At 43.4% G+C, this 24674-nt stretch overlaps 1 protein-coding gene across 5 annotated transcripts in view; it reads left to right on the top strand.

The window, feature by feature from the left end:
• SEC16B (SEC16 homolog B, endoplasmic reticulum export factor) overlaps positions 1 to 24674 on the top strand; it is a 391505-nt gene that overhangs the window by 117814 nt on the left and 249017 nt on the right. For all 5 annotated transcript variants that reach the window (XM_068239647.1, XM_068239646.1, XM_068239648.1 and 2 more), the window contains exons 10-13: positions 14438 to 14573; positions 20705 to 20932; positions 23487 to 23584; positions 23973 to 24054. In XM_068239647.1, coding sequence (XP_068095748.1) covers positions 14438 to 14573; positions 20705 to 20932; positions 23487 to 23584; positions 23973 to 24054 — 544 coding nt within the window. The remainder of the gene's footprint in view (positions 1 to 14437; positions 14574 to 20704; positions 20933 to 23486; positions 23585 to 23972; positions 24055 to 24674) is intronic.

The raw sequence follows: 24674 nt of genomic DNA, 5'->3' as shown, positions 1-24674 counted from the left end.
GTTAGCCCAGTGTAGCAAGTAGTTAGCCCAGTATAGCTGCCCCAGTGTCGCCAGTAGTTAGCCCAGTGTAGCCAGTAGTTAGCCCAGTATAGCTGCCCCAGTGTCGCCAGTAGTTAGCCCAGTGTAGCAAGTAGTTAGCCCAGTATAGCTGCCCCAGTGTCGCCAGTAGTTATCCCAGTGTAGCCAGTAGTTAGCCCAGTATAGCTGCCCCAGTGTCACCAGTAGTTAGCCCAGTGTAGCCAGTAGTTAGCCCAGTATAGCTGCCCCAGTGTATCTAGGAGAGGTGCCCTCTCTCCCCCCCCCCCCCCCCCCGCGGCCGCCGCTCCTGTTACCTTATGAGCGGGCGGTCGCTTCCTTATATTCCCCATAGCTCCTCTCCTCTTGCAGCATCTCGTATTACATCACCGCTTCCCGCGCGGCTGCTATAAGGAAGGGAAGGAAGCAGGGCAGCGGCTTCCTGTAGCGGCGATTGCAGTTACCATGGGAACCGCTGCCCCCGCCTCCTTCCCTCCTTACAGAAGCCGCACAGGAAGCGCTGCTGTACGAGATGCTTCAAAGAGGAGAGGGGCTATGGGGAATATAAGGAAGAAAGCGGCCGCCCGCATAAGGTAACAGGAGCGGCGGCGGCGAGGGGAGAGAGAGAGAGAGAGGGAGAAAGGCCAGATCCGCCGCGGCCCTCCAGAAATTTGCTCACGGACCACCAGGTTAGGGACCTCTGTGCTAGAGCACATTTGGGCAAGCCAGCTTCATTTTGGAATAAGGTGCTGTGGACTGATGAAACTAAAATTGAGTTATTTTGGCATAACAAGGGGCGATGTGCATGGAGGAAAAACAACACAGCATTTCAAGAAAAACACCTGCTACCTATAGTAAAATATGGAGTTGGTTCCATCATGCTGTGGGGCTGTGTGGCCAGTGCAGGGACTGGGAATCTTGTCAAAGTTAAGGGACGCATGGATTACACTCAGTATCAGCGGATTCTGGAGACCAATGTCCAGGAATCAGTGACAAAGCTGAAGCTGCGCCGGGGCTGGATCTTTCAATAACTCCTGAACACTGCTCAAAATCCACTAAGGCATTCATGCAGAGGAACAAGTACAGTGTTCTGGAATGGCCATCTCACTTCCCCAGACCTGAATATAGTTGAAAGTCTGTGGTGTGAGTTTAAGAGAACTGTCCATGCTCGGAAGCCCTCAAACCTGAATTAACTAGAGATGTTTTTTAAAGAGGAATGGTCCAAAATACCTTCAACCAGAATCTGGACTCTCATTGGAACCTACAGGAAGCATTTAGAGGCTGTAATTTCTGCAAAAGGAGGATCTACTAAATATTGATTTCATTTCTTTTTTTGTGGTGCCCAAATGTATGCACCTGCCTAATTCTGTTTAACCCATTCAGGTTCCGTCGTTTTCACGTGAGAAATGTTCACCTCCCATTCATTAGCCTATAACTTTATCACTACTTATCACAATGCACTGATCTATATCTTGTTTTTTCCGCCACCAATTAGGCTTTCTTTGGGGGGTACATTTTGCTAAGAGCCACTTTACTGTAAATGCATTTTAACAGGAAGAATAAGAAAAAACGGAAAAAATTCATTATTTCTCAGTTTTCAGCCATTATAGTTTTAAAATAATACATGCCTCCATAATTAAAACTCACGTATTGTATTTGCCCATATGTCCCTATCACAATGTATGGCGACAATATTTTATTTGGAAATAAAGGTGCATTTTTTCCGTTTTGCATCTATCACTATTTACAAGTTTAAAATAAAAAAAATATAGAAATATTTTATCTTTACATTGATATTTAAAAAGTTTAGACCCTTAGGTAAATATTTACATTTTTTTTTTTTATTGTAATGGTTTTTTTTTTTTATTGTAAACATTTTATTTGGGTAGTTTTGGGAGGGTGGGAGGTAAACAATAGATTTATAATGTAAATGTGTGTTAATTTTAAATTATTTTTTTTTACAGGTGTAGTATTACTTTTTGGCCACAAGATGGCGGCCATGAGTTTGTTTACATGACGTCACTCTAAGCGTAACATACGCTTAGAGTGACGCATCGGGAAGGGAACGGCCAGAAAAGGCGCAGCTTCTGAGAGAAGCTGTCGCTTTTTCAGCGGGGGAGAGGAATCAATGATTGGGCTCCGTAGCCCGATGCATTGATTCCCTGGCTACCGAATCCGCGGCCGGGAGTGCGCGTGCACGCGCGCGATCGGCCGCGGAAGCGCGCGGTAGCGCGCATGGTTCCTGGACGTAGAAACTACGTCCAGGAACCAAAATAGGTTAAACAATTATTGCACACTTTCTGTAAATCCAATAAACTTCATTTCACTTCTCAAATATCACTGTGTGTGTCTCCTATATGATGTATTTAAAGAGACTACGTAATTAAAAAAATGTCCCCTGGGGGAGGGGGAAGCCTCAGGGTCCCAGTGAGGCTTCCCCCATCCCTTTAGCTGCAGGCAATCCAGCCCGACAAGCCTGACAAGGCTTGATATATTTACCCTCCCTGGCTCCAGCTGGGGTGGCTCTCAGCACCGAGATAGGTCGGAAATAGCCAATCTCTGTCGGGTCCGCTCTACTACGCAGGCACAGGAGACTTGCACCTATGCAGTAGAGCGGCCCGACAGCGATCGGCTATTTCCGCCTATCCTATCTCTGAGCGGAGAGCTGATATTGCGCCTGCGCTGGAGCCGGGAAGGTGAATATACATCCCCGCTGTTCGGAGGGGCACAGCGAGACTGCTGTGGGACACAGGAGGATGGGGGAAGCCTCAATAGGATCCGGAGGCTTCCCCCACCCGAGGTGAGTACCCCCCAGGGGAACTTTTTTTAGTTACAGGTTTTCTTTAACAAACATTTTTTATCGTAACAAACAACGATTTATACAGGAAAATCATGATGATTAACAAGGTTGCCCAAACTTTTGCATCCCACTGTAGGTATTGACCTCTGCAGTGAGTTGCTTCCACTCCTCAGTCTAATTCTTACCAGGACTGTGCAGTTGGTACAAACATCATCCCACTCAGACTCCTCAGTTTATTGAAACCACCGACTCACTCCAGTTACCCAAAACTGCCCCGACTTCACAGCCCTGCTTAAAGCGGATCCGAGATGAAAAACTAACTATAACAAGTAACTTGTCTATATATCTTATGTACAGTTTAGATGGTTTAAACAGCAAATCTGTCTGCATACTTTTTTTAATAAAATATGATCATTTCTTCCTGTGATACAATGACAGCAGCCATGTTTGTAAACATTACACACAGCCAAGCTTATCAGTACCATCAGCACTCAGACTGAAAAAAGCCTAATCCCCCTTCCTCCTCCCTCCTCCCCCTCCCCTCTGCCTCTGAAATCTCTGGCTAGTAATACCTCCCCCTCCTCCTGCCCAGACTGAGCTCCCATGAGCCCTTGCTACTGCCAAGGCTCTCTGAAAACTGGGTGGGGCTTTTTTAGTTTATAGGGAATTAGAGTAATAAAACAAAAACAAAAAAGTATTTGGCTTGAGGAATGCCCTATAAACAATAGGAAAGGAACACAATCATGCAATGAGTAAAAGTTCATCTCGGATCCACTTTAACGATATACACTACAAATACTGAAAACAATAATTAAACACCATGTCTAATGAACAGCTCATTTAAAAAGGTAAGACATTCATTTTCTTGCACGCTGCTGACTGTGATATGAGTCCGTAGAACAGAACATATGTTTTACTTCACATTTCTACTTTATTCTCATTATCGCCACATCCATCTAATAGCTCTCTGTGTGTCCCCAGTCCTATGTCCACAATGCGTCTCTTACAGCAGAATTCTGGCGCAGAACCCCAGCAGTTTAAGCATTTATCTTGTGAATAATTAAAACTGGAAATAAAATTAGAATCTAAAACCATAACAAATAAGTAAATATGTGGCGTGAGGCTGTAAAGCGCCTGTAATTGCATTTATCTCTATTTATCTCTTGTCAGAGTGAGCAGAAACAAAACACTGTCAACACAAACAGAGAAGCAACAAAAAGATACATGGGGGATTTCAGTTTATCTAATAAGGCAATTAGGAATGTGCAAAGTGCAGCAATTCACAGTAATGCGGATTAGCATGGAGCGAAAAATACATTGATTGAATGAAGATTTATTGGGAAACAGCTGTAATTTTGATTACACTTTTGGTTGTTTAAAAAAAAGAAGTAAATGCATTTATTTGTGTGTCACAAGACTTTTGCAGTCATTTCTGGTAGGCTGCCAATCTCTTCACTGACTACCTATCAACCTGGGAATTCCAGTTATAGCTGGTCATAGAGTATTCAACTGTCACTTGATTATCAACCTGGGAATTCCAGTTATAGCTGGTCGTACAGTAGTCAACTGTCACTTGATTATCAACCTGGGAATTCCAGTTATAGCTGGTCGTACACTATCCAACTGTCACTTGATTTTGCTTTTGATTGATAGTACAATCAGATTAAGGGCTAAACTTGATTGAAAGATAGATCCTCAATTTTGGGATTAAGTCTGTTGTAAAATAAATGATCATAACATCAATTTTAAAATCTATCATAATTTAGATTGTAAAAACCGAGTGTTAATTAAATCATATATGGACAGCTATAGCTTGCTTTATAAACAGATCCTAATTCTTAATACTCATCCTTATTTTCAATACGCTGTGTTCTGCAAATATTATTCTTACCCGTGGCATTATGACTGCAGGATTTCTCTAGAGCAGTTCCTGTTCTTTGGAACTCTTTTCTCACCGTGACCTAAGTAGGTTTGGTTCCACCTTTAAATCCCTGTTATTATAATTTGAAAAGTACTACGTTTTGTGCTTTGTACATAATGCAAAAATGCTTTGTTAAGGTTTTATCAACTGGCTTGCTGGGTTTGCCAAACTGCTTTCCTGTGATAGTGTCAGATGCTGCCTGGTTAAATTGAACAACAGTCTGAAAGCTATCCTAACTTCTATCCCATCATCATCCACATGAGGTAATCAGGAAGGAGACAAATCAGTGCATCGCTGTGAACACTGAGCACATGAACTGACCCCACCCACCTTCACCCTATGCCGTTAGCAGATTAATTATTTGTGTACAGCTCTACAGAGTCAAATCATCCGTTCCCATTTAGTTCCTCTGCTCAGTGTGTAATAAATGACTCTGCCCTCCCATACTCTCCTCAGAGGTTTTAGAAGAAGTTAAGAGCAGTAAGAAAATGTTCTTTTTGTGGGCAAGGTAGGGTGATGAGAGGCATATATGGCATTTATAAACATGCTGGGGAGGGTGTAGAATATTTTTTATACCGTGCAGCCACTGCTTACAGATATGTAGCCAGACATGGCCTTGTCTTTTGTGTTCAACAGTTGTCAAGAGAAAAATTAGACAAGATAGCAGTGTTAGGAAGACTTGCCTAAGGTCTCTTACTGAATAGGTGCTGGCTTACTGAGCAGACAGAGCCAAGATTCGAACCCTGGTCTCCTGTGTCAGAGGCAGAGCCCTTAACCATTACACCATGCAGCCACTGCTTACAGATATGTAGCCAGACATGGCCTTGTCTTTTGTGTTCAACAGTTGTCAAGAGAAAAATTAGACAAGATAGCAGTGTTAGGAAGACTTGCCTAAGATCTCCTACTGAATAGGTGCTGGCTTAATGAGCAGACAGAGCCAAGATTCGAACCCTGGTCTCCTGTGTCAGAGGCAGAGCCCTTAAGCTAAGTACCCACGGGGGTACAATTGTAGCTGTCACCGCACACGGGAGCGTGTGCGCGACAGTTTGGCGACAGCTCGTCGCCAAATCCCTCTGCATCCACACGGCAGCAGAGGGATTAGCGATGCGGCGGAAGCTGTCGCCGAGTTTCCTTCCCCCCGCCGGAAGCTCCGTGTGGTGTGTGTGGGTAGCTGTCGCTAGCCCGCATACACATGCGGGGCTAGCGACAGTTCCGGCGAGGTTGCGGCGACGACTGTAGCCGGCGATTGAACATGTCAATCGCCTGGCGACAGCTCCGATGGGCGACGGTTCGGGGCGCGCGCATCATACACACGGGGGAACTGTCGCCGCAACACGCGCGTGCCACGCGGTTGCGGCGACGGCCGTCCCCCGTGAGTATGGGCCTTTAACCATTACACCATGCAGCCACTGCTTACAGATATGTAGCCAGACATGGCCTTGTCTTTTGTGTTCAACAGTTGTCAAGAGAAAAATTAGACAACTGTTGAACGCAACTGTTGAACACAAAAGACAAGGCCATGTCTGGCTACATATCCGTAAGCAGTGGCTGCAAGGTGTAATGGTTAAGGGCTCTGCCTCTGACACTGGAGACCAGGGTTTGAATCTCGTCTCTGTCTGTTCAGTAAGCCAGCACCTATTCAGTAGGAAACCTTAGGCAAGTCTTCCTAACACTGCTACTGCCTATAGAGTGTGCCCTAGTGGCTGCAGCTCTGGTGCTTTGAGTCTGCCAGGAGAAAAGTGTGATATAAATGTTATTTGTCTTGTCTAATTTTTCTCTTGCATTGAGCATAAATGGTACATGCTAGGCTACTTTCAGCTACTTTCAGCTACTTTCAGCTACTTTCAGCTAGTAGTGTTGGTGGTATAATAGATATGTTAGTTACCTACCATACACTGAGACCTGGGTTCAAATCCCAGTCACGGTATGTAAGCTGGTTTTTGGAATACTGGAATTCCCTGGCAGATGAGACCCTCCTCCCTCCCAGGAGGGTGGAGGGTACAAGAGGCTAATTAAAATTTCCTTAGCAGAGTGTGTAGCAGCTGTCCCTTAATTAATTAGTATAGGCAGACGAGTGAGTCAAATGGCTCAAGGACCTTGACTTGTATAAGGGAGGGTGGGGCTCCAGGTGTGAGTGCAGTCTGATTGGCAACAATGTGCCTGCTGACTGTGATGTAGAGGGTCAAAGTTTTGCTCAATAGAGCATTATGGGGCGAATCGAACTTCCAGGAAAGTTCGCCATTGGTAGGCGAACGCGAACCACCGAAGTTCGCCTGGAACCGTTTGCCAGCGAACCGTTCGGGACATCACTAATAAATAAGCAGGCTGTTTTACTTGTTTTATTTTGCTGCCTGAAAGTGTTAATTTCTTGGCATGGAAGTGACAGCTTCTGTCTTGTCCGTACCTTGTCAGGAATATAGTAAACATCACTAATAAGCAAATTACAACCATAAATGTTTTCCTGGCAGAATACAGAGGGAGATGGGAAAAGGTCAATAGTTCATGCATTTTCATTTAAGAGCACTCAATAGGCTGCGATTGAGCAGAGACAACACAACATTCAATTTACTTTGTAAATTTTTAAACATAAAATAAGACCAAATAAAACCATGAGATATAAAGTCATTTTAGGAGTAGAAAGATAAATACAATTGTTTATCTCATCAGTTTATTTTCACCTCGGGTTCACTTTAACCACTTGATGACCCCCCCCTTTACCCCCCCTTAAGGACCAGCGCTGTTTTTACTGATCTGTGCTGGGTGGGCTCTGCAGCCCCCAGCACAGATCAGGTAGCAGGCAGAGAGATCAGATTGCCCCCCTTTTTTCCCCCCTATGGGGATGATGTGCAGGGGGGGTCTGATCTCTTCTGCCTGCTGGGTGATGCGGGGGGGGGGCACCTCAAAGCCCCCCTCCTCGGCGAAATTCCCCCCTCCCTCTCCTACCTGCTGCCCCCCCGGCGATCGAGGCTGCACAGGACGCTATCCGTCCTGTGCAGCCAGTGACAGGACGTCCCCTGTCACATGGAGGCGATCCCCGGCCGCTGATTGGCCGGGGATCGCCGATCTGCCTTACGGCGCTGCTGCGCAGCAGCGCCGTACAAATGTAAACAAAGCGGATTATTTCCGCTTGTGTTTACATTTAGCCTGCGAGCCGCCATCGGCGGGCCGCAGGCTATTCACGGAGCCCCCCGCCGTGAATTGGCAGGAAGCAGCCGCTCGCGCGAGCGGCTACTTCCTGATTAATTAGCCTGCAGCTGGCGACGCAGTACTGCGTCGCTGGTCCTGCAGCTGCCACTTTGCCGACGCACGGTATAAGCGTGCGGTCGGCAAGTGGTTAAGAAGGTGACAATTCAACCACATTCTGTACAGTATATAAACAGATAATCTGAAGTTATACTAATAGTAAGCAAACTCCAGTGTGTACAGATCCCAGTTATTCTCTCTATTTTAGTACCCTCTCTACTTCATAATGGTAAATGTTCTCCCTTCACATTTATCTTCCCTCTGCAGATCATTATGAACAATGCAGCACATCCTGAATATAAGTGTATGGGCTAGTGATATTGATATTTTAACTATAGGTTTGTTGGTGTGCTGTACCTTTCTTCAAGGTCCCTTTAAAGCAAACTTGAAGTGAAAATAAACTTATATAAGGAATTGTGTGTGTAGTACAGCTAAGAAATAGAACATGAGTAGCATAGATATGAGTCTCATATTGTGCTTTTAAAGTGAATCTGACGCCTGTTTTAAAATAAAAAAATGATACTTACCTAAGGAGAGGCTCTGGGTCCTAATGAGCCTTCTCGTTCTCCTCCCGGTGTCTGCGTTACCCGTAGGTTCCGCGGTTTGTATCTCCCGCCGCAGGAGACTTCGTCAGCCTTCGGAAGTGCTCGAGTTTCCCGAAGACCGGCGGCTCTGTACTGCGCACGCGTGAGTGCGTCAGAGAGGGCGCTCGCGCATGCACAGTACGGAGCGTCCGAAGTCTCCCCAACCCAGAGGAGAGGAGTCCACGATCGTTGTGGACTGCTAACGGAGGAGCCTGCGCGGGGAACGCAGACAACAGGAGAAGAACGGGAAGGCTCATTAGGACACAGAGCCTTCCCTCTCCTTAGGTAAGTATCTGTTTTTTTTATTTTAAAAAAAGGCTTCAGACTCCATTTAAAACTGCAACTAAAACTAACAATGATGCAATGTTATAAAAAAAAGCTAACTGAAAATAAAAATATGAGACTCTTTTCTTTGCTACTAATGTTCTATTCCTTATCTGTACTACACATACAATTCATTATATCATAAGGTTTTTTTCCGCTTCAGGTTTTCTTTAAAAGTAATGCATTCATAGTCTTCATGTGTAACAATAGGCCATGTCATTTTCCGGTTTTTACATACTGTGGGTACTGTACAACTAATGCATTTTCAATAAAGTAATGATAGAACATGACGTTTTATGCCGGTAGCTGGCTCTGCATCTGTAATTACAGAGCAAAGAAGAAATTGTGTTAAATGTGGATAAAAAAAGATCTTTTTGAATTCCTCAGATATAGTTCAGTAGTTTGAGAATAAAACTTAATAACCACATTCGCTAGCTAGAAAGCCAGTAAACAGTTTGTTAAGGGATTATGCACAGCACTTGAAGAAATGGGAGTCTTGCCTGTCTTAAGTTGTTTTGGAGTATATTTGTCATCTTTAAATGCTGTCAGAGATTCTTTGGTGCTTTTAAGGTATTTTTTTTTTTGTAATCACAAAATAGAACATGTTGTTTAAAAGATACATAGCATCTCCTTTAGGAGTAAGATAGAACTTTATGTTGAATTTCTTAAAACATTTCTCTTATTATTTTGAGTACAGTGAACAACTATATTATCTATCTTATGGACCTCTTTTATGGAGCTGCAATACTGCTCTTTGGTGGGTTTCCAAAGTCAGATGAAAAGTTAAATGGCACTCAACCACAGGTCTTCCCTTACCCTGTGTGACTGCTGACTGCGTTGGTGCAGTCATTACTAATGATGAGACAGGTCAGAAGAAGCAGACGCTTGAGAGGTGCAGAGCTCTGAGGGTGTATTCCACCCCCCCCCCCCCCCCGCCATTCCAGGGCCTCCTTAAGGGCAGTAGAACAAATACTGCCGGATGGTACCCAGCCAGGCTGGCAGCGAAGGGCCATGTGGATGGTGGCCCAACGTGTTTCCTCCCTCTCCTTGGGACCCCCCCCCCCCTTCTGTGCTCCTCCCTATATCCAGAGTTACACTCAGCAGCCAGAGTTTACAACAGAGACTCGTCTCCTCCAGGCTCCGATTTCTAGAGGTCCTTCCTGTCTTTTGCAGCTTTGTCCATTCTCTGCCCCTCTGATCTGAGAATCAGAAAGTAGAGAGTGGGCAGCAGTACAGAAGACAGGCAGGACCACTAGCAGCTGAAGCCTAGGGGAGGGGAGTCTCTATTGTAAACTCTACTTGCTGCCTATAACTCTGCATATGGGAAGCCACCAGGCCACCACCCGGAATACTATGTTAGATCACTATACCACCACTATACCACAACCAGGGAATACCGTAGGAGGACCATGGGACCACTAGACCACTACTAGGAAATACTGAGGGGTGACAAAGACTACTAGAATCCCAGGTAAAATTATATGAGGATAGGAAGCTATCTAACCAGCAAGTGCTAAAAAATTGTTTATCTATATACCTGTTTATGAGTCTTCATCACAGGTAGTACTGCATACCCTTACCTTTGTGAACCCGAATTATTTGATCATAATTGTGCAAAATCAAAGGGCGCCTCCAATTGCTTAATATCTAACCACCAGGTAATATTGTGGTGGGATGGGGCACTAGACTGCCAGGAAATGCTGTGGGTGATGGAAGACCACTAGACTACAAAGATGGGGGACCACTTGACTAGAAAGGAATACTAATGGGTGACCACTAGACAACCAGGAAATACTCTAGGGAGTGGGAGGAACATAACACTATCAGTAAATACAGTGTGTGTGGGGAGGGGGACCACTAGACCACCAGAAAATATTGTGGAGGGGTGGGGGACCTTTAGACTACCTGGGAACACTGTGGCGGGACCATTCCACTATCAGGGAATACTGTGGGGGGTAGGAAGACCACTATACTACCAGGTATGAGTGTGTGTGCGAGCACACTTTAGAATCTTTGCCCATGGCGCTGGGGAACCTTTTCCCAGCCCTGCATAAACTTTCTTCTCACATGCCCTAGAAACTTTGGCAATGGAATAATCTCTTAAATACTGTCTGAAATTGACTTAATCTGGTTTACACTTTAGATACCTTGTATTGTCCTCGGAAGGTTTTTTTTTTTTTTGAAATAGGCATCCATTGTAATTGTTTTTAAATGTATGGTTGTATGTATGTATGGTTATCTTTGGGGCCTGAGCATATTTACATGTTGGTGAGCTGATTTCAAGGTAACTCAAAGCTGGCTTTAAGATGTGCAGGTCAGGGCCCTGTAGAGGCAACATCACCAGTTATTTTCATTGAGGCTTGTTCTTCATTTTGTGGACCATTAGTTTGGTGTTATCATGCAACAGAATGTCATTATGCCCAATCAGATACCCTTCTCTTGATGCTGTATGGTTATTAAATATTTGCCCTTTTCTTTCCCATACTACCTTAGTATAGTAGGTATCCTCCTACACTCCTTGGAAAGACCATCTGCCTTCTGAATATTCCCGATTTTTATTTAATAGTCAGCTTCTATTTTTCACTCCAGTTCTTGTGTTTATGTGCACATGCGAATTACTATTTATTTCTAACATAAAGGAATGGCATTTTGTAAGCATTTCTTCCATAAAGACCACTTCTGATAAGACTGTCACAGACTGTGGATGGGCTCACCAGGGTCCCATTAGTGAGCTGATAGTGGGGCTGGACATTGATGTATTTCTTGTTTGAGGCCTTATTTCCTCATATGCAATATATACTGTGTTGAAAACCAATGTCATTCACACTGCTGAGACTTATAGGCAAATTCTTATCCTTATTGAAATACCATAAGATATGATGGGGCACAACCTAATTTTGCAGTTTCTGTTTGCTGTACTGTTATTGTGTTTGTTTTCCAAAATATGTGATTTTCTGAGCCTGAGACTGTCTGTAAGATCTTTACTTGAAACGTATGCCTCACAGTTGGTGCATTGCTTCTCTATATGTAATTGTACTGTGCGTGTAGCGTATATGACTATCTATATTTATTCCCCCACAAAACTACTACCATGGATTCTGACTATGAAATATGCTAGGCATTTTTTAAAAGATTTAATTGTGTATGTGAGCAGGGGCGTAACTAGACTAAATAGGCCCCCCTGCAAAAATGATAGCATGGGGCTCCATGTGATCAGGAGACAGCAAATGGCAGCAGGGAGTGTTCTGCTGTAGCGGGAGCTTCTAATTTTTTCCTGCTTTCAGATGCTGCTTCACTCGCTACTCTGCATGGCGGGAGGAGGTGGCAGGGACTTTTTTTGAGCAAACTGTTTTTTTTTTTCTTGCTAATTGGCTGCACTTGCTGCGGTTAAGGGGGAGGAGGAGGGGCACCAAAAGCCTATGGCCCCCCCTGAGATGGCAGGGGTCGCAGGGGTGATTGCTAGACCCATGTATGTGAGTGTAAATTAGTGTGAAAGATTTTCTAACTTAAACAGTACATTTTTGGTGCAGTTCCGGAGGATTTGAGTGCTGCCATAAGGAAAGGCTGCAGGGAAACTTGGCAATAGGGCAATTTATATTAAATATTAGACAAAAGAACACTTTGTTCTCGGAGCCCCATCATTCAATTTCACCCTTGGTCCAAATTTCCCTCCACCTTTTTCACAGGTATGCTCCTAGCCACTTCCTGTAGCACAGACTTTCACTTTTGTAGGCTCCCACTTTTTAGAATTTAGTCCATGCCCTGCCTCCTTGTAATATAAACAGCTTGGTGATGCAAGCCATTCAGCAGATCTACCAAAGAAGTAAGCTATTAAGGAAAGTTCCCACTATTGCCATTTGGCAGCAGGGAGTTGTGGTGAGCTTTTCATACTGTACATACCTGTCCCTTGGTAGAACACTTGAATGAAGAGAAGATTCCCAGCAGTTGTGTGTCGGCAACATCTCTTCAAAGAAGTAGGTCTACCGCAAGCCGCTGGACAGACCTGAGTGACAAGCATACAGTAACACCACTCACTTCCACTCAAACTGATGAATGGAGGTGGGTAGAGTTCTTCTTTAACTTGCTCAGTCTAGCTGTTTGAAGTCACATGACCACATTTTTAAAGCGGATATTTTAAAGTACACCTGATGAGGGATGTGGATGCTGCCATATTTATTTCATTTTAAACAATACCAGTTGCCTGGTTTTCCTGCTGATCTCTTTAGCTTCAGTAATGGTCAAATCGCACACCTGAAACAAGCATGCAACAAATCCAGTTAAACGTGAGTCAGACACATAGGGCCTGATTCACAAAGCGGTGCAAACAGTTAGCACGCTTGTGAAAAGCCCTTTATCATGCCTAAACTCAGTTTAGGCATGATAAGTTTAGGTGTGATAAGTTTAGGTGTGATAAGTTTAGGCATGTTAAGTTTAGGTGTGATAAGTTTAGGCATGATAAGTTTAAGCACCAACTGGGTTAGCACCGCAATGCACAGCTGATCAAAAGTTTTGCACTAGCAAAGTCTGGTGCACTTCACATAGAGTTTAATGGCGCTGCTTTGCGTGCGGGACTTTGCGTGCATTTTAAACTTATCTAAACTTAGCATGCCTAAACTTATCATGCCTAAACTTATCACACCTAAACTTATCACGCCTAAACTGGCTTTTCACCAGCGTGGTGCAATGGTTATCACGCCTAAAGTCTCTAACTGGGTTAGCACCGCTTTGTGAATCGAGCCCATAGGGCTTGATTCACTAAAGCGTGTTAAGTGTTAGCACGCCAGTGAAAAGCCACTTAGCACGTGCAAACTGGCTTTGCACGCGCTAATATGCGCGCAAAAGTTTGCGCGTGAAGTTTTGCACGCACCGCTTTGTGTGCAAAATCAGCCGCTTTGCGTGCTAAGTAGCGTGATAAGCATACTTTGCATGTGATGCGGTGCGCACAAACTAAAATAGCACGCAATCAGAAACAGCTTTGCCGTGCAAACTACTTAGCACCCTAGTTTGCACGTGCAAAGCTTTGCTTTAGTGAATCAAGCTCATAATTTGCATGCTTGTTCAGGGTCTATGGCTAAAACTATTAGAGACATGATCAGCAGGACGAACAGGCAATGCACATTGTTTAAAAGGAAATACATATGGCAGGCTCCACATTCCTCTCACTTTAGGTGTCCTTTAAGTACAGAAGCATCATTTTACACAAAACACAGACATTTCAGCACTCTGAATGCTCAGCTATCAGATGCTATATTTGGATTTTTGCCTTCCTATGAATGGGATTTAAATGTGGGAACTGGAACAGCGAAACCTACAGATGTAAAAGTGGATTAAATCTCGATAAGTAGGTGAACTATTGTCCATAAGGCTGCAGCGTAAATGTGTTTTATTTTCAACTGTTTACATCCGTTAGTTGAGCACAAGTGCAGATTTTATCTTCGATGTCTGTTTCTTTTCTTTTTTTTTTATTTAATAAAGTTGGGTAATCTACAGAAATTGAGTCATGGCCTGTGGACTCATGTCTCTCATTCTTTTCTTCTTGGCACCCTACAGGGAGGATTTACATAAAGTCGATATAATGAACTATTGCCAGCAGAATGCCAGCCAATGCCTACGCTCAGGGGGCCCGAGGAGCCGCGACGACGCTCTGCTCTGGCAGGTGCTGCTGCAGATGTGTCGGCAAAATGGGGTATGTCACACAATACACTGAAAATCTGCCTCCCATTAGTGGCGAACAAATGTGGCTCTGCAGCATCCATGGAGTGCTGTTTCATCCTACGTTTATAGCACAGTCGATCGTATATTATGTAAATATGGTTTTCCTTAATTAACATTATGCAGATTCCATTTATGCATGTGGGCTCCAGCCAACAGTTCTGGCTTACGGTAATTAATTGCTTTGTTTGCATTGCAGCATGGAGGAGATTGGAGGAATTAAAGGGACATTTTTTTTCAGTTAATGTCTAACGGATGTTCCATCTAGTTTCTATCAATGTCTGTGCCTGGTCTAGTTTGTTTTATTTTTAATTGAAACTTGTGGAAGAAAAAATCTGGAGGCTGGCACTGCTGATCTTCTTTAAAAATATACTAGTGGCCTGACTGTCATGTGGATTTTTCAGGAGTTGCAGACTCTTGGAACAAGTATGCAGGAACCAGAACACATGGCTTAAAGGGCAACTAAACCCAACATTGAACACTGCAATTTTAATAGTAATCATGATGGTAAGTGAATAAAAGCAATATGCAGAAGCTAAATTGTGGGCAGAATACCTGTTTTATGGGCCAGGTGTGCCTTCATCTGCAGAACACCTTTTTTCCTCGCCTACCTGGATTCAGCGGATTCAGCTGATTCAGGCACAGTACGTCTGTGCTCATGCCTGAAGAGGAGTGTGGCCCCGAGTTTCCTGCGGACAAGCTCTTGTCGGTAATCATTGGAGGTCCATACTTGGTGCAGGGGATAGGAGGATGGCGTGGGAAGCCTCTATAAGATCAAAAGGCTCTTCTTGGGTATTTATTTTTGTACCCTAGGTTCACCACGGGTACACTTTAAGTGACTGGCCCAGAATGAGCTTGCAGATCAGTAGCTTTGACTCTGGTCTGACTCTGCTGGCTGCATGCTTATTAAACAGAAGGACATTTGTGGGCAGAATACCCGTTTCATGGGCCAAATGTGCTTGATCTGCAGGACAACTTGCCTCCTCTCCGGTCTGGATTCAGCTGATTCAGACTCAGTACAGCACAGTACGGCTGCGCTCGTTCCTGAAGAGGAGTGCGGCACCAAGGTTCCTACCAACAAGCACTTTTCAGTAAATCATAAGGGGTCCATGCTTGGCAAGGCCCTGAATGAGGATGCAGATCAGATGCTTTGACTCTGCTCGCTACATGGTTATTGCAGGTGTGTGACTGATCAAACACTAAAGCCTACAGGTTAGCATGACAGGCAGGCAACTGACATTGTTTATAAGTGAATAATGATGGCATCCTCCATAGTTCTACCATTTCATGTTCCTTTTAAAATAGCTGTGATCGGAACAGGGTCATACTTTATTAAACTGGCAGCAAGAGTGTGGGGTTTAGGATCACATGACTGACATTAACCTCCTGAGCATTACACCAGTCAGGAGGTTATGTTACTTTGTAAGAAGAATAAATTTGCTGTAATAGCTGCAAAACATTTAGCTAGCACTACTAGGCTAGCTAGTAAAAGTGTCCGGCACCCCCCGATCCAGCCAGTTTATACATTACTCAGCCTGGCTCCAGTGATCGGCGCACCTCCAGTCTTCACTATGGGAAAGATCGCACATGATGTCATGACGTCGCCGACGTCATGATGTCATGCGCAAACCCGATCCTCCCCATAGAGAGAACGGAGCTGTGCGGGGAGGCTGCGCGATCGCTGGATCCAGGCAGGGTATTGTATACACTGTAGGGATCTGGGGCTGCTGGACACTTTTACTAGCTAACCTAGTGCTAGCTAAAGGTTTTGCAGCTATTACTGCAAATTAATTCATCCTGGGGCACTCCTGAGGACAGAGAGCGATAAGCCTGACACAGTGCAATAGTGCTCTGAACAACAAATATACTTAATTAAGTTTGTCGAACATTTTGAATTCACCATGTGCAATGTGGAAATTTTTTTAGACGCTATCAATATATTTGAAATATTGCACAGATAAAAGAAACCTGTTGTGAGGAGGATACAGGTCCTGCCATTTTCCTCAATATAATTTCCTGTCTGTCATAGTAAACTAAAGATGAAGTTTTGCCAAAACAGCAGGTTGATTAAAACCTTTTATAGATAAATGCAATTTAGTGTTGAACGGTGTAAACCAAACACATATAGCAGTATTTACAGCGATTCTTTTAAAATAGCAGATGCTAAATTGCATTCGTCTTTGGAAATAGAACTACTCATGCTTATTTAGGGACAGTGTAATTAACCCATATTATGCAGCAAGCTCACATGTTTGATATCCCTGTAATTGGGAAAAACAGGAGAATATATTTATATTGGTATCTAGGCAATATTACACCGTTAATAAAATTTTATAGCAGAATTTTTTATTCTACTGATTCTGTGAAAAAAAATATTCTGAATAATACGCATTAATTGAAACACCCATTTTAAAATACGTGATCAAAAGAAAGCCCTGTCTTTCCCCAAAGAGATCACTGGGAGGACTGAGGTGTGCCGGGGCTGGATCTTTCAACAAGACAACGGCCCTAAACACTGCTCAAAATCCACTAAGGCATTCATGCAGAGGAACAAGTACAATGTTCTGGAATGGCCATCTCAGTCCCCAGACTTGAATATAATTGAAAATCTGTGGTGTGAGTTAAAGAGAGCTGTCTACAGGGTCTTCTCAAAAAATTAGCATATTGTGATAAAGTTTATTATTTTCTGTAATGTACTGATAAACATTAGACTTTGATATATTTTAGATTCAAATACACACAACTGAAGTAGTTCAAGCCTTTTATTGTTTTAATATTGATGATTTTGGCATACAGCTCATGAAAACCCAAATTTCCTATCTCAAAAAATTAGCATATTTGATCCAACCAATAAAAGAAAAGTGTTTTTAAAACAAAAAAAAGGTCAACCTTCAAATAATTATGTTCAGTTATGCACTCAATACTTGGTCGGGAATCCTTTTGCAGAAATGACTGCTTCAATGCGGCGTGGCATGGAGGCAATCAGCCTGTGGCACTGCTCAGGTGTTATGGAGGCCCAGGATGCTTCGATAGCGGCCTTAAGCTCATCCAGAGTGTTGGGTCTTGCGTCTCTCAACTTTCTCTTCACAATATCCCACAGATTCTCTATGGGGTTCAGGTCAGGAGAGTTGGCAGGCCAATTGAGTACAGTAATACCATGGTCAGTAAACCATTTACCAGTGGTTTTGGCACTGTGAGCAGGTGCCCGGTCGTGCTGAAAAATGAAATCTTCATCTCCATAAAGCTTTTCAGCAGATGGAAGCATGAACCCACTTTTGAACCAGAAACAGCGGCAGAAGCGAGTGACCTGGGCTACAGAGAAGCAGCACTGGACTGTTGCTCAGTGGTCCAAAGTACCTTTTTCAGATGAAAGCAACTTTTTGGCCTGAAGTCCAGTGTCAAGTACCCACAGTCAGTGATGGTCTGGGTTGCCATGTCAGCTGCTGGTGTTGATCCACTGTGTTTTATCAAGGGCAGGGTCAATGCAGCTAGCTATCAGGAGATTTTAGAGCACTTCATGCTTCCATCTGCTGAAAAGCTTTATCCAGATGAAGATTTCATTTTTCAGCACGACCTGGCACCTGCTCACAGTGCCAAAACCACTGGTAAATGGTTTACTGACCATGGTATTACTGTGCTCAATTGGCCTGCCAACTCTCCTGACCTGAACCCCATAGAGAATATGTGGGATATTGTGAAGAGAAAGTTGAGAGACGCAAAACACAACACTCTGGATGAGCTTAGGCCGCTATCGAAGCATCCTGGGCCTCCATAACACCTGAGCAGTGCCACAGGATGATTGCCTCCATGCCACGCCGCATTGAAGCAGTCATTTCTGCAAAAGGATTCCCGACCAAGTATTGAGTGCATAACTGAACATAATTATTTGAAGGTTGACTTTTTTTTTGTTTTAAAAACACTTTTCTTTTATTGGTTGGATCAAATATGCTAATTTATTGAGATAGGAAATTTGGGTTTTCATGAGCTGTATGCCAAAATCATCAATATTAAAACAATAAAAGGCTTGAACTACTTCAGTTGTGTGTATTTGAATCTAAAATATATGAAAGTCTGTTTATCAGTACATTACAGAAAATAATTAACTTTATCACAATATGCTAATTTTTTGAGAAGACCCTGTATGCTCGGAAGGCATCAAACCTGAATGAACTAGAGATGTTTTATAAAGAGGAATGGTCCAAAACACCTTCAACCAGAATCCAGACTCTCATTGGAACCTACAGGAAGCGTTAGAGGCTGTAATTTCTGCAAAAGGAGGATCTACTAAATATTGATTTCATTTCTTTTTTGTGGTGCCCAAATTTATGCACCTGCCTAATTTTGTTTAAACAATGATTGCACACTTTCTGTAAATCCAATAAACTTAATTTCCCTTCTCAAATATCACTGTGTGTGTCTCCTATGTGATATATTTAACTGACATTTTTTATCGTAACAACCAACGATTTATACAGGAAAATCATGACGATTAACAACGCTGCCCAAACTTTTGCATCCCACTGTGTGTATAATATGTATATATATATATGTATATGTATTCTTTCTATCTCAATACCTCCCCCAGGGGCATAACTCGAAATCACTGGGCCCCCCTGCGAAACTCTGGATGGGGTCCCCCCACTTGCTTTCTGCACAGGTAAACTGAGAACCAATATTCTTCAATTGGCTAATGCACACTTGAATGTGTTTTCCTGAATGCAGATAAAACAGACAGCAGTGAAGCTCTCTATCAATTCCATTAGCTTCTGTGATAAAACGTGCATGTTTTCGCACATACAGACACACATGATGTGCAGAAAACACACACAGAAAACCATCAGAGCAGTGTGCTCCAGGTCTCAGCCTCTTACACCCATTCTCTCCATCTCTGATGGTGCAGAACTAGCCCTGCAGACTTCTCCAACATCACTGCAGTACAGAGTACTTGAGAAGGGGGTGGAGAGGCTGGGGGTGGGGCATTGTGCACAGGACCCTGCTGCACACTGAATATGGACTGTCTACAAATATTTGTTTGCAAAACTTTGTATGATTCCTTATCAGTGGCTGAGCAGATGCAGGCATTAGAACAATTGTGCAGAGGGTAGAAAGTTTTTTTTTCTCTTCGTACCCTTAGTTGTCAGTCTCTCAAGACAGGGAAAAGAAACTTCTCTCTCCCCCCCCCCCCACCCCACACACACACACCTTATTAGTAGATAACTACACAAAACATGGAAGTGCATTTGCATTTGCATTTAGTCATGCAGTCTCTGACATTTAGGGGCTAGAAATTCTCAACCTTGTTAGTATCCGCACCTATGGCATAACTATAAGGGAGCAGCCTGAGGGGAGTACCCTGAGCTGTGGGGGCCCCCAACTACTAACATTCTCTCCCCCTGATACATGGGTCCATCCTCTAGATTAGTATCCAAAAGGTCTGCACACTCAAGTAGACGAGAAGTAGTTTTATTGTCCTAAACACCAGATGCCCCTTCGATCACCAATGAACATTTCGGGGCCATGGCTGGCCCCCTTTGTCAAAGAATTAACATTGTGGTGCATACATCTTGTGAACAACCAGCCTTAAATGTATTTCACCCCAAGTAAGCCACACCCCCTTCCTCAATGCCAGATTCCCGCCACATAATTAGCATAATCAAAGACATTAGTATATTGAGCAAGTTAACATTGCTGAAAATTAAGTGATTGTTAACATCTGCCTAAGTTTTTTGCTGAGTGAAAGTTTTGCCTCCCTGAGTGCTTCTTAGGTCCAGCACCTTGGAAATGCACATGGTATGTGACTTCACAACTACTTTGTGTATCCCCCAGATCAGGTGTATTTGTGGCTACACTTGTTATGGGTGTGAAGATCATGATGGTCACACTTGTTATATGGCCCTTGTAAGATGTGAGAGTCACCAATGGGAGGCAAGGGAACATTGGGGAAGCCCCATCAGAAATTTGCTGGGGGGTCTTACAATTTGTTGTTACGCCCCTGCCTTCAACACTATTGTTTTGCTTTTACTTGCTATAACTGCAAATAAATTATGAAAATGATTTACTGGTGAATGATTCTATGTTGTGATTATCACATATTTATTTCTTTAGTGCATTGATGGAACAGATGTGGCAGAGCTGATATTACAAGACTGTAAGCATGAAAGATACCAGAGAGTTCAAGAGGACAATGACCGTATCTTCCTTAGCGAAGATCCACTTCTTATCCCTGATGGAGCTCAGGTAGATCTTCTGACAGGGGATGCCCCATCTGCTGCTGAGACCACCACTCAGGCTGTGGAAAGGTTCACCAAATTGCTGTTTTTTGGACGTAAAAAGGCAAGTTGTTCTTGTATTACATACTGTAAACAGCTTTTTCACTTATCCCAAGATGCATCAGGCATCCAAACTTTTGTCTGCTGGAACAATTCCTTCTTTCAGTAAACTTCTGTTATTATCTTCACTCTAATTAATAGTGTATGCAATCTGGGCTTCTTTCTTGGTGATTGCGCTCTCGTGCTGTTGACCGAGGTTGACTCTGAATCCACCCGGCTGTCTTGTCTGACTTGCATGGCCTCTTTTATCTGTAGATCTGCTGTAAGTAAGCTTCTTAGATATAATTTAGTAAGTTATCTTTTTCTGTCTTTAGGGCAAATCGATAACTAAATTTCTCTTCAAGAGTAGAACGGAGCTGCAAGTGCTGAACTCAGCTTTAAGCACAAGTTCAAGCACAGTTTTGTATATCCATTTAATAGAACATTGCTTTATATGAATTATGCATAGAATGTGTAGTTCAGAATAAAAAGAAAGATACCTACTGCAGTAGTTTACAGCTCTTCACAACCTCCTCAGCAGTACCCAGCTGCCTGCCCGCTGGTGCTCTCTCCACTTTCCACTTAGTCTGCAGTCTTGATAGGCTATCAGGCAGGGCTGGTGCTACCATATAAGCAAAGGGGGAAATTGCCCCAGGGCCCCCAGCAGTGTTGGCCCCCATGTCTCCCCCTGACTTGTGCTCCCTGAGGCCCCTGCACTGTTTTTGCAGCATAGCAACTCACCTGTCTTGGCACGCACTTCCTTCTGTGCTCTCCCTCTTCAACCCTGCTGACTGCCTCTTCTCCACGACCCTTCTGCATGTCATTATGTAATAACTTGCGACAATAAATGGAGAAGAGGTGCCCCCATGAGGATGAACATGAGGGTGCACGGACCAAAGAAGCAGCGCAACAGGACAGTCGAGTTGCTATGCTGCCAAAAATGGTCCAGGGGAGCACAGTAACATTCAGGGAGGTAGGGGCAAGGGTTGAAGTTGCTGGGGGGTGGCATTGCAGTTGGGTCCGGGGGTGGCCCAGGTTACTTTTGCACAGAGGTCCCATTGTGGCTGGAACCGGCCTTGCTGTCAGGAGAGAGGGAAACCTGACTTCAGCTGCCACAGCAATCTCTAGTCCCTCATGCCCATGTAACTGAAAGGGAAGTGTTTTAGACTGACTGGTGGGAATAGGTGGATGGCAATTGCTGAGGGTCTATTTTCCCTTTTTTGTTTTACAAAAGCAACATTTTTTCCCCATAATTTTTTTTATGCAAAGAAGTGTTGCAAAGTAAAGCACTAACTACATAAAACAGGCAAAATGCATACCTACCTGGCCCAAATAATGTTTCTCCTTGGCTCTGACCCAAATGTTCATATCGCGGCATAACTGTATGTCCTGTATAGAAGCTCTCCTGCCTGTCCCTGAGAAGACAGATGTAGGCACTAGGGATGGCCCTGATTAGGAGAACGCATGGAGAAGCATGTGATCAGTTTGATCAGCTGATAGATTTGTAAGGCTCCTGTTTTGCTGTGATGACTTCCTGTTTCAACACATAATCAGGACCAGCAAATCAGAGCCTTACAAATCTATCAGCTGATCAAACTGTTCACATGGTTCTCCATGAGTTCTCCTAAGCAGGGCCATCCCTAGTAGGCAAAACAAGTACCAAAACATCTACTGGAATCCCTTAGTGACTGGACATGATTGCTCTGTCATTCAGTCATCTCTGTAGTTTACATTATACATAAAATTGCCCAACAGTCAATATATTTTGACAATAGTCAAAATAGTATTTCTTGTGTCTGGTTACCTTAAATTGGGATTACCAATTTAAGGTATATTCCCAAAACTAAAATTTCAGTAACTACTCTTAGTAACATAAAAGAAGAATTGAAAGCATTTCCTGCTTAAAAAACCTTTATTTTCACTGCAGAGAGCAGGAGAAGGCCCATTATCTGGTCATCCGCAAATGTAATAATTGCAGTCTGAAGCTCTCTGAGTCATGTATCTTCACTCTGTCCTCCACCTTTTCTGCTGAAGTGACTCAGCTGTTGCCAGGGTGAGGCAGAGGGAGGGGACAGAGTGAAGACATTCCTCAAAGAGCTTCAGCTGACAATGATTATGTTTGCCTTTTCAATGAAAAGAGATAAGCAAGCTTCTGCTGCCCTCTGCAGTGAAAAAAAAGGTTTGTACATGCAGGGAATGCGTGGGAATGCATTCAAATGTTCTTTTATGTAACTAAGAGTAATTACTGAAATTTTAGTTTTGGGAGTACAATCCCACTTTTAATCCTGTGATGAGCAAACAAATGATTCTAACCTGTTAATTATCTTCAGCCTGGGGATGGAAAGAAGATGGAGCTAGCAAATCATTAAATAATTAACATAGCTCTTAATAGCTGGATCCAATGCTTGCACCTCCGATTTACTATTCCCTGCTGTTTTGTGTCTTGGGAGAGCTAATTGCTTATTAGGAGAACGTTTTGCTTATTAACACTTTAGACTATAAAGATATCCAATCGTTTAGATGCTATTAGACTTCAGCAGCTCCATTCTGCTAATTTTTTCTGTATTTGAAATATAAAGGAGGCTCTGGACTGGGCAATGAGGAGTCAGCTCTGGGGCCACGCGCTCTTCCTCTCAAGTAAGATGGACTCTCGGACCTACAGCTGGGTTATGACAAGGTAACTAGCAGTTTTGCTGCTCATCTTTTCCCTACTAACAACCTCGGGCGAGAAAGAACAATTATGTGCAGAGATTTAATAACAGAAAGGGGAAGGGATTAGCTTTTCATGTGGAGAAGATAGTGGAAAATTCTTCTAATTACGAGCAAGAGTATGCCGCTCTAAGACTGGTGATTACTTGCGAAGAATCTAGTTGAAGGAGGTCAGAAAATTGATTGGACATTGACTGCACAGAAAATGATTGAATAAACATTGCGTTCCGGGTGGGGAATTGATTAGGCGTCGCTCCCTGATAGGCTTAACCTCACAGCATGTGCTCTTTTATCCCATTTCCTCCACAGTATGGATACTAATTTAGGACTAATAATGGTTTTGATGCTGCTTCTAGGTTTACCAGCACTCTGGCTCTCAATGACCCATTGCAGACTCTATTTCAGCTGATGGCCGGGAGAATACCACAAGCAGCGACAGTAAGTAAGGCATTTTTTCCGGGAAGCTTGTCTATGGGTCCATTACTGTAACATTCCATTCCATAGAGCACTGGAGCACAACTATGCAGAAAACACACAAGACCTCATTACATAAACGCACACAGCGTCCACAGTTTCTCATCTAGCCAGCAATCCTGTAGGGGACATTTGTCCAATGAGGATAAGATCAGAGGGGTGATGTTCATGATAAATGACAATATTTAACCTTTATTATTCACATTTCTCTTCCGTGTCTGTAATGTCCTTTTTATAAAAGAAACAAACAACAAATAAAAGCACAGAGACTTGTTCATTCTTTGTAAGGCAAGTTTTTTATTGTGCTCCCCCCCCCCCTTTTTTTTTGCTTTTATATGCACACATGATTTACTCTCATCGTTTTCCATTTTTAAAAGGGTTATCTGTTTTATTTTCCTACCTGTTAAACACAAAGAAAGTCCATGCCTGTATCTATACCTGATGGGTTAGTAAGAAGAATACCTGTTTACTACCTTCTTGTTTTAAAATGAAGTTTATGAAACAAAAAATACTCTTTTACACTGTAAATATGGTCACAGTCCTGCAGGGGCGTAACTAGAAGTTCCTCGGGCCCCCCTGCCCGG

The sequence above is a fragment of the Hyperolius riggenbachi genome, chromosome 6, assembly GCF_040937935.1.
Source record: "Hyperolius riggenbachi isolate aHypRig1 chromosome 6, aHypRig1.pri, whole genome shotgun sequence".
In the NCBI taxonomy this organism is placed as follows: domain Eukaryota; kingdom Metazoa; phylum Chordata; class Amphibia; order Anura; family Hyperoliidae; genus Hyperolius; species Hyperolius riggenbachi.
The sequence above is the reverse complement of the archived record's forward strand: the minus strand, read 5'-3'. Positions and strand labels throughout refer to the sequence as shown.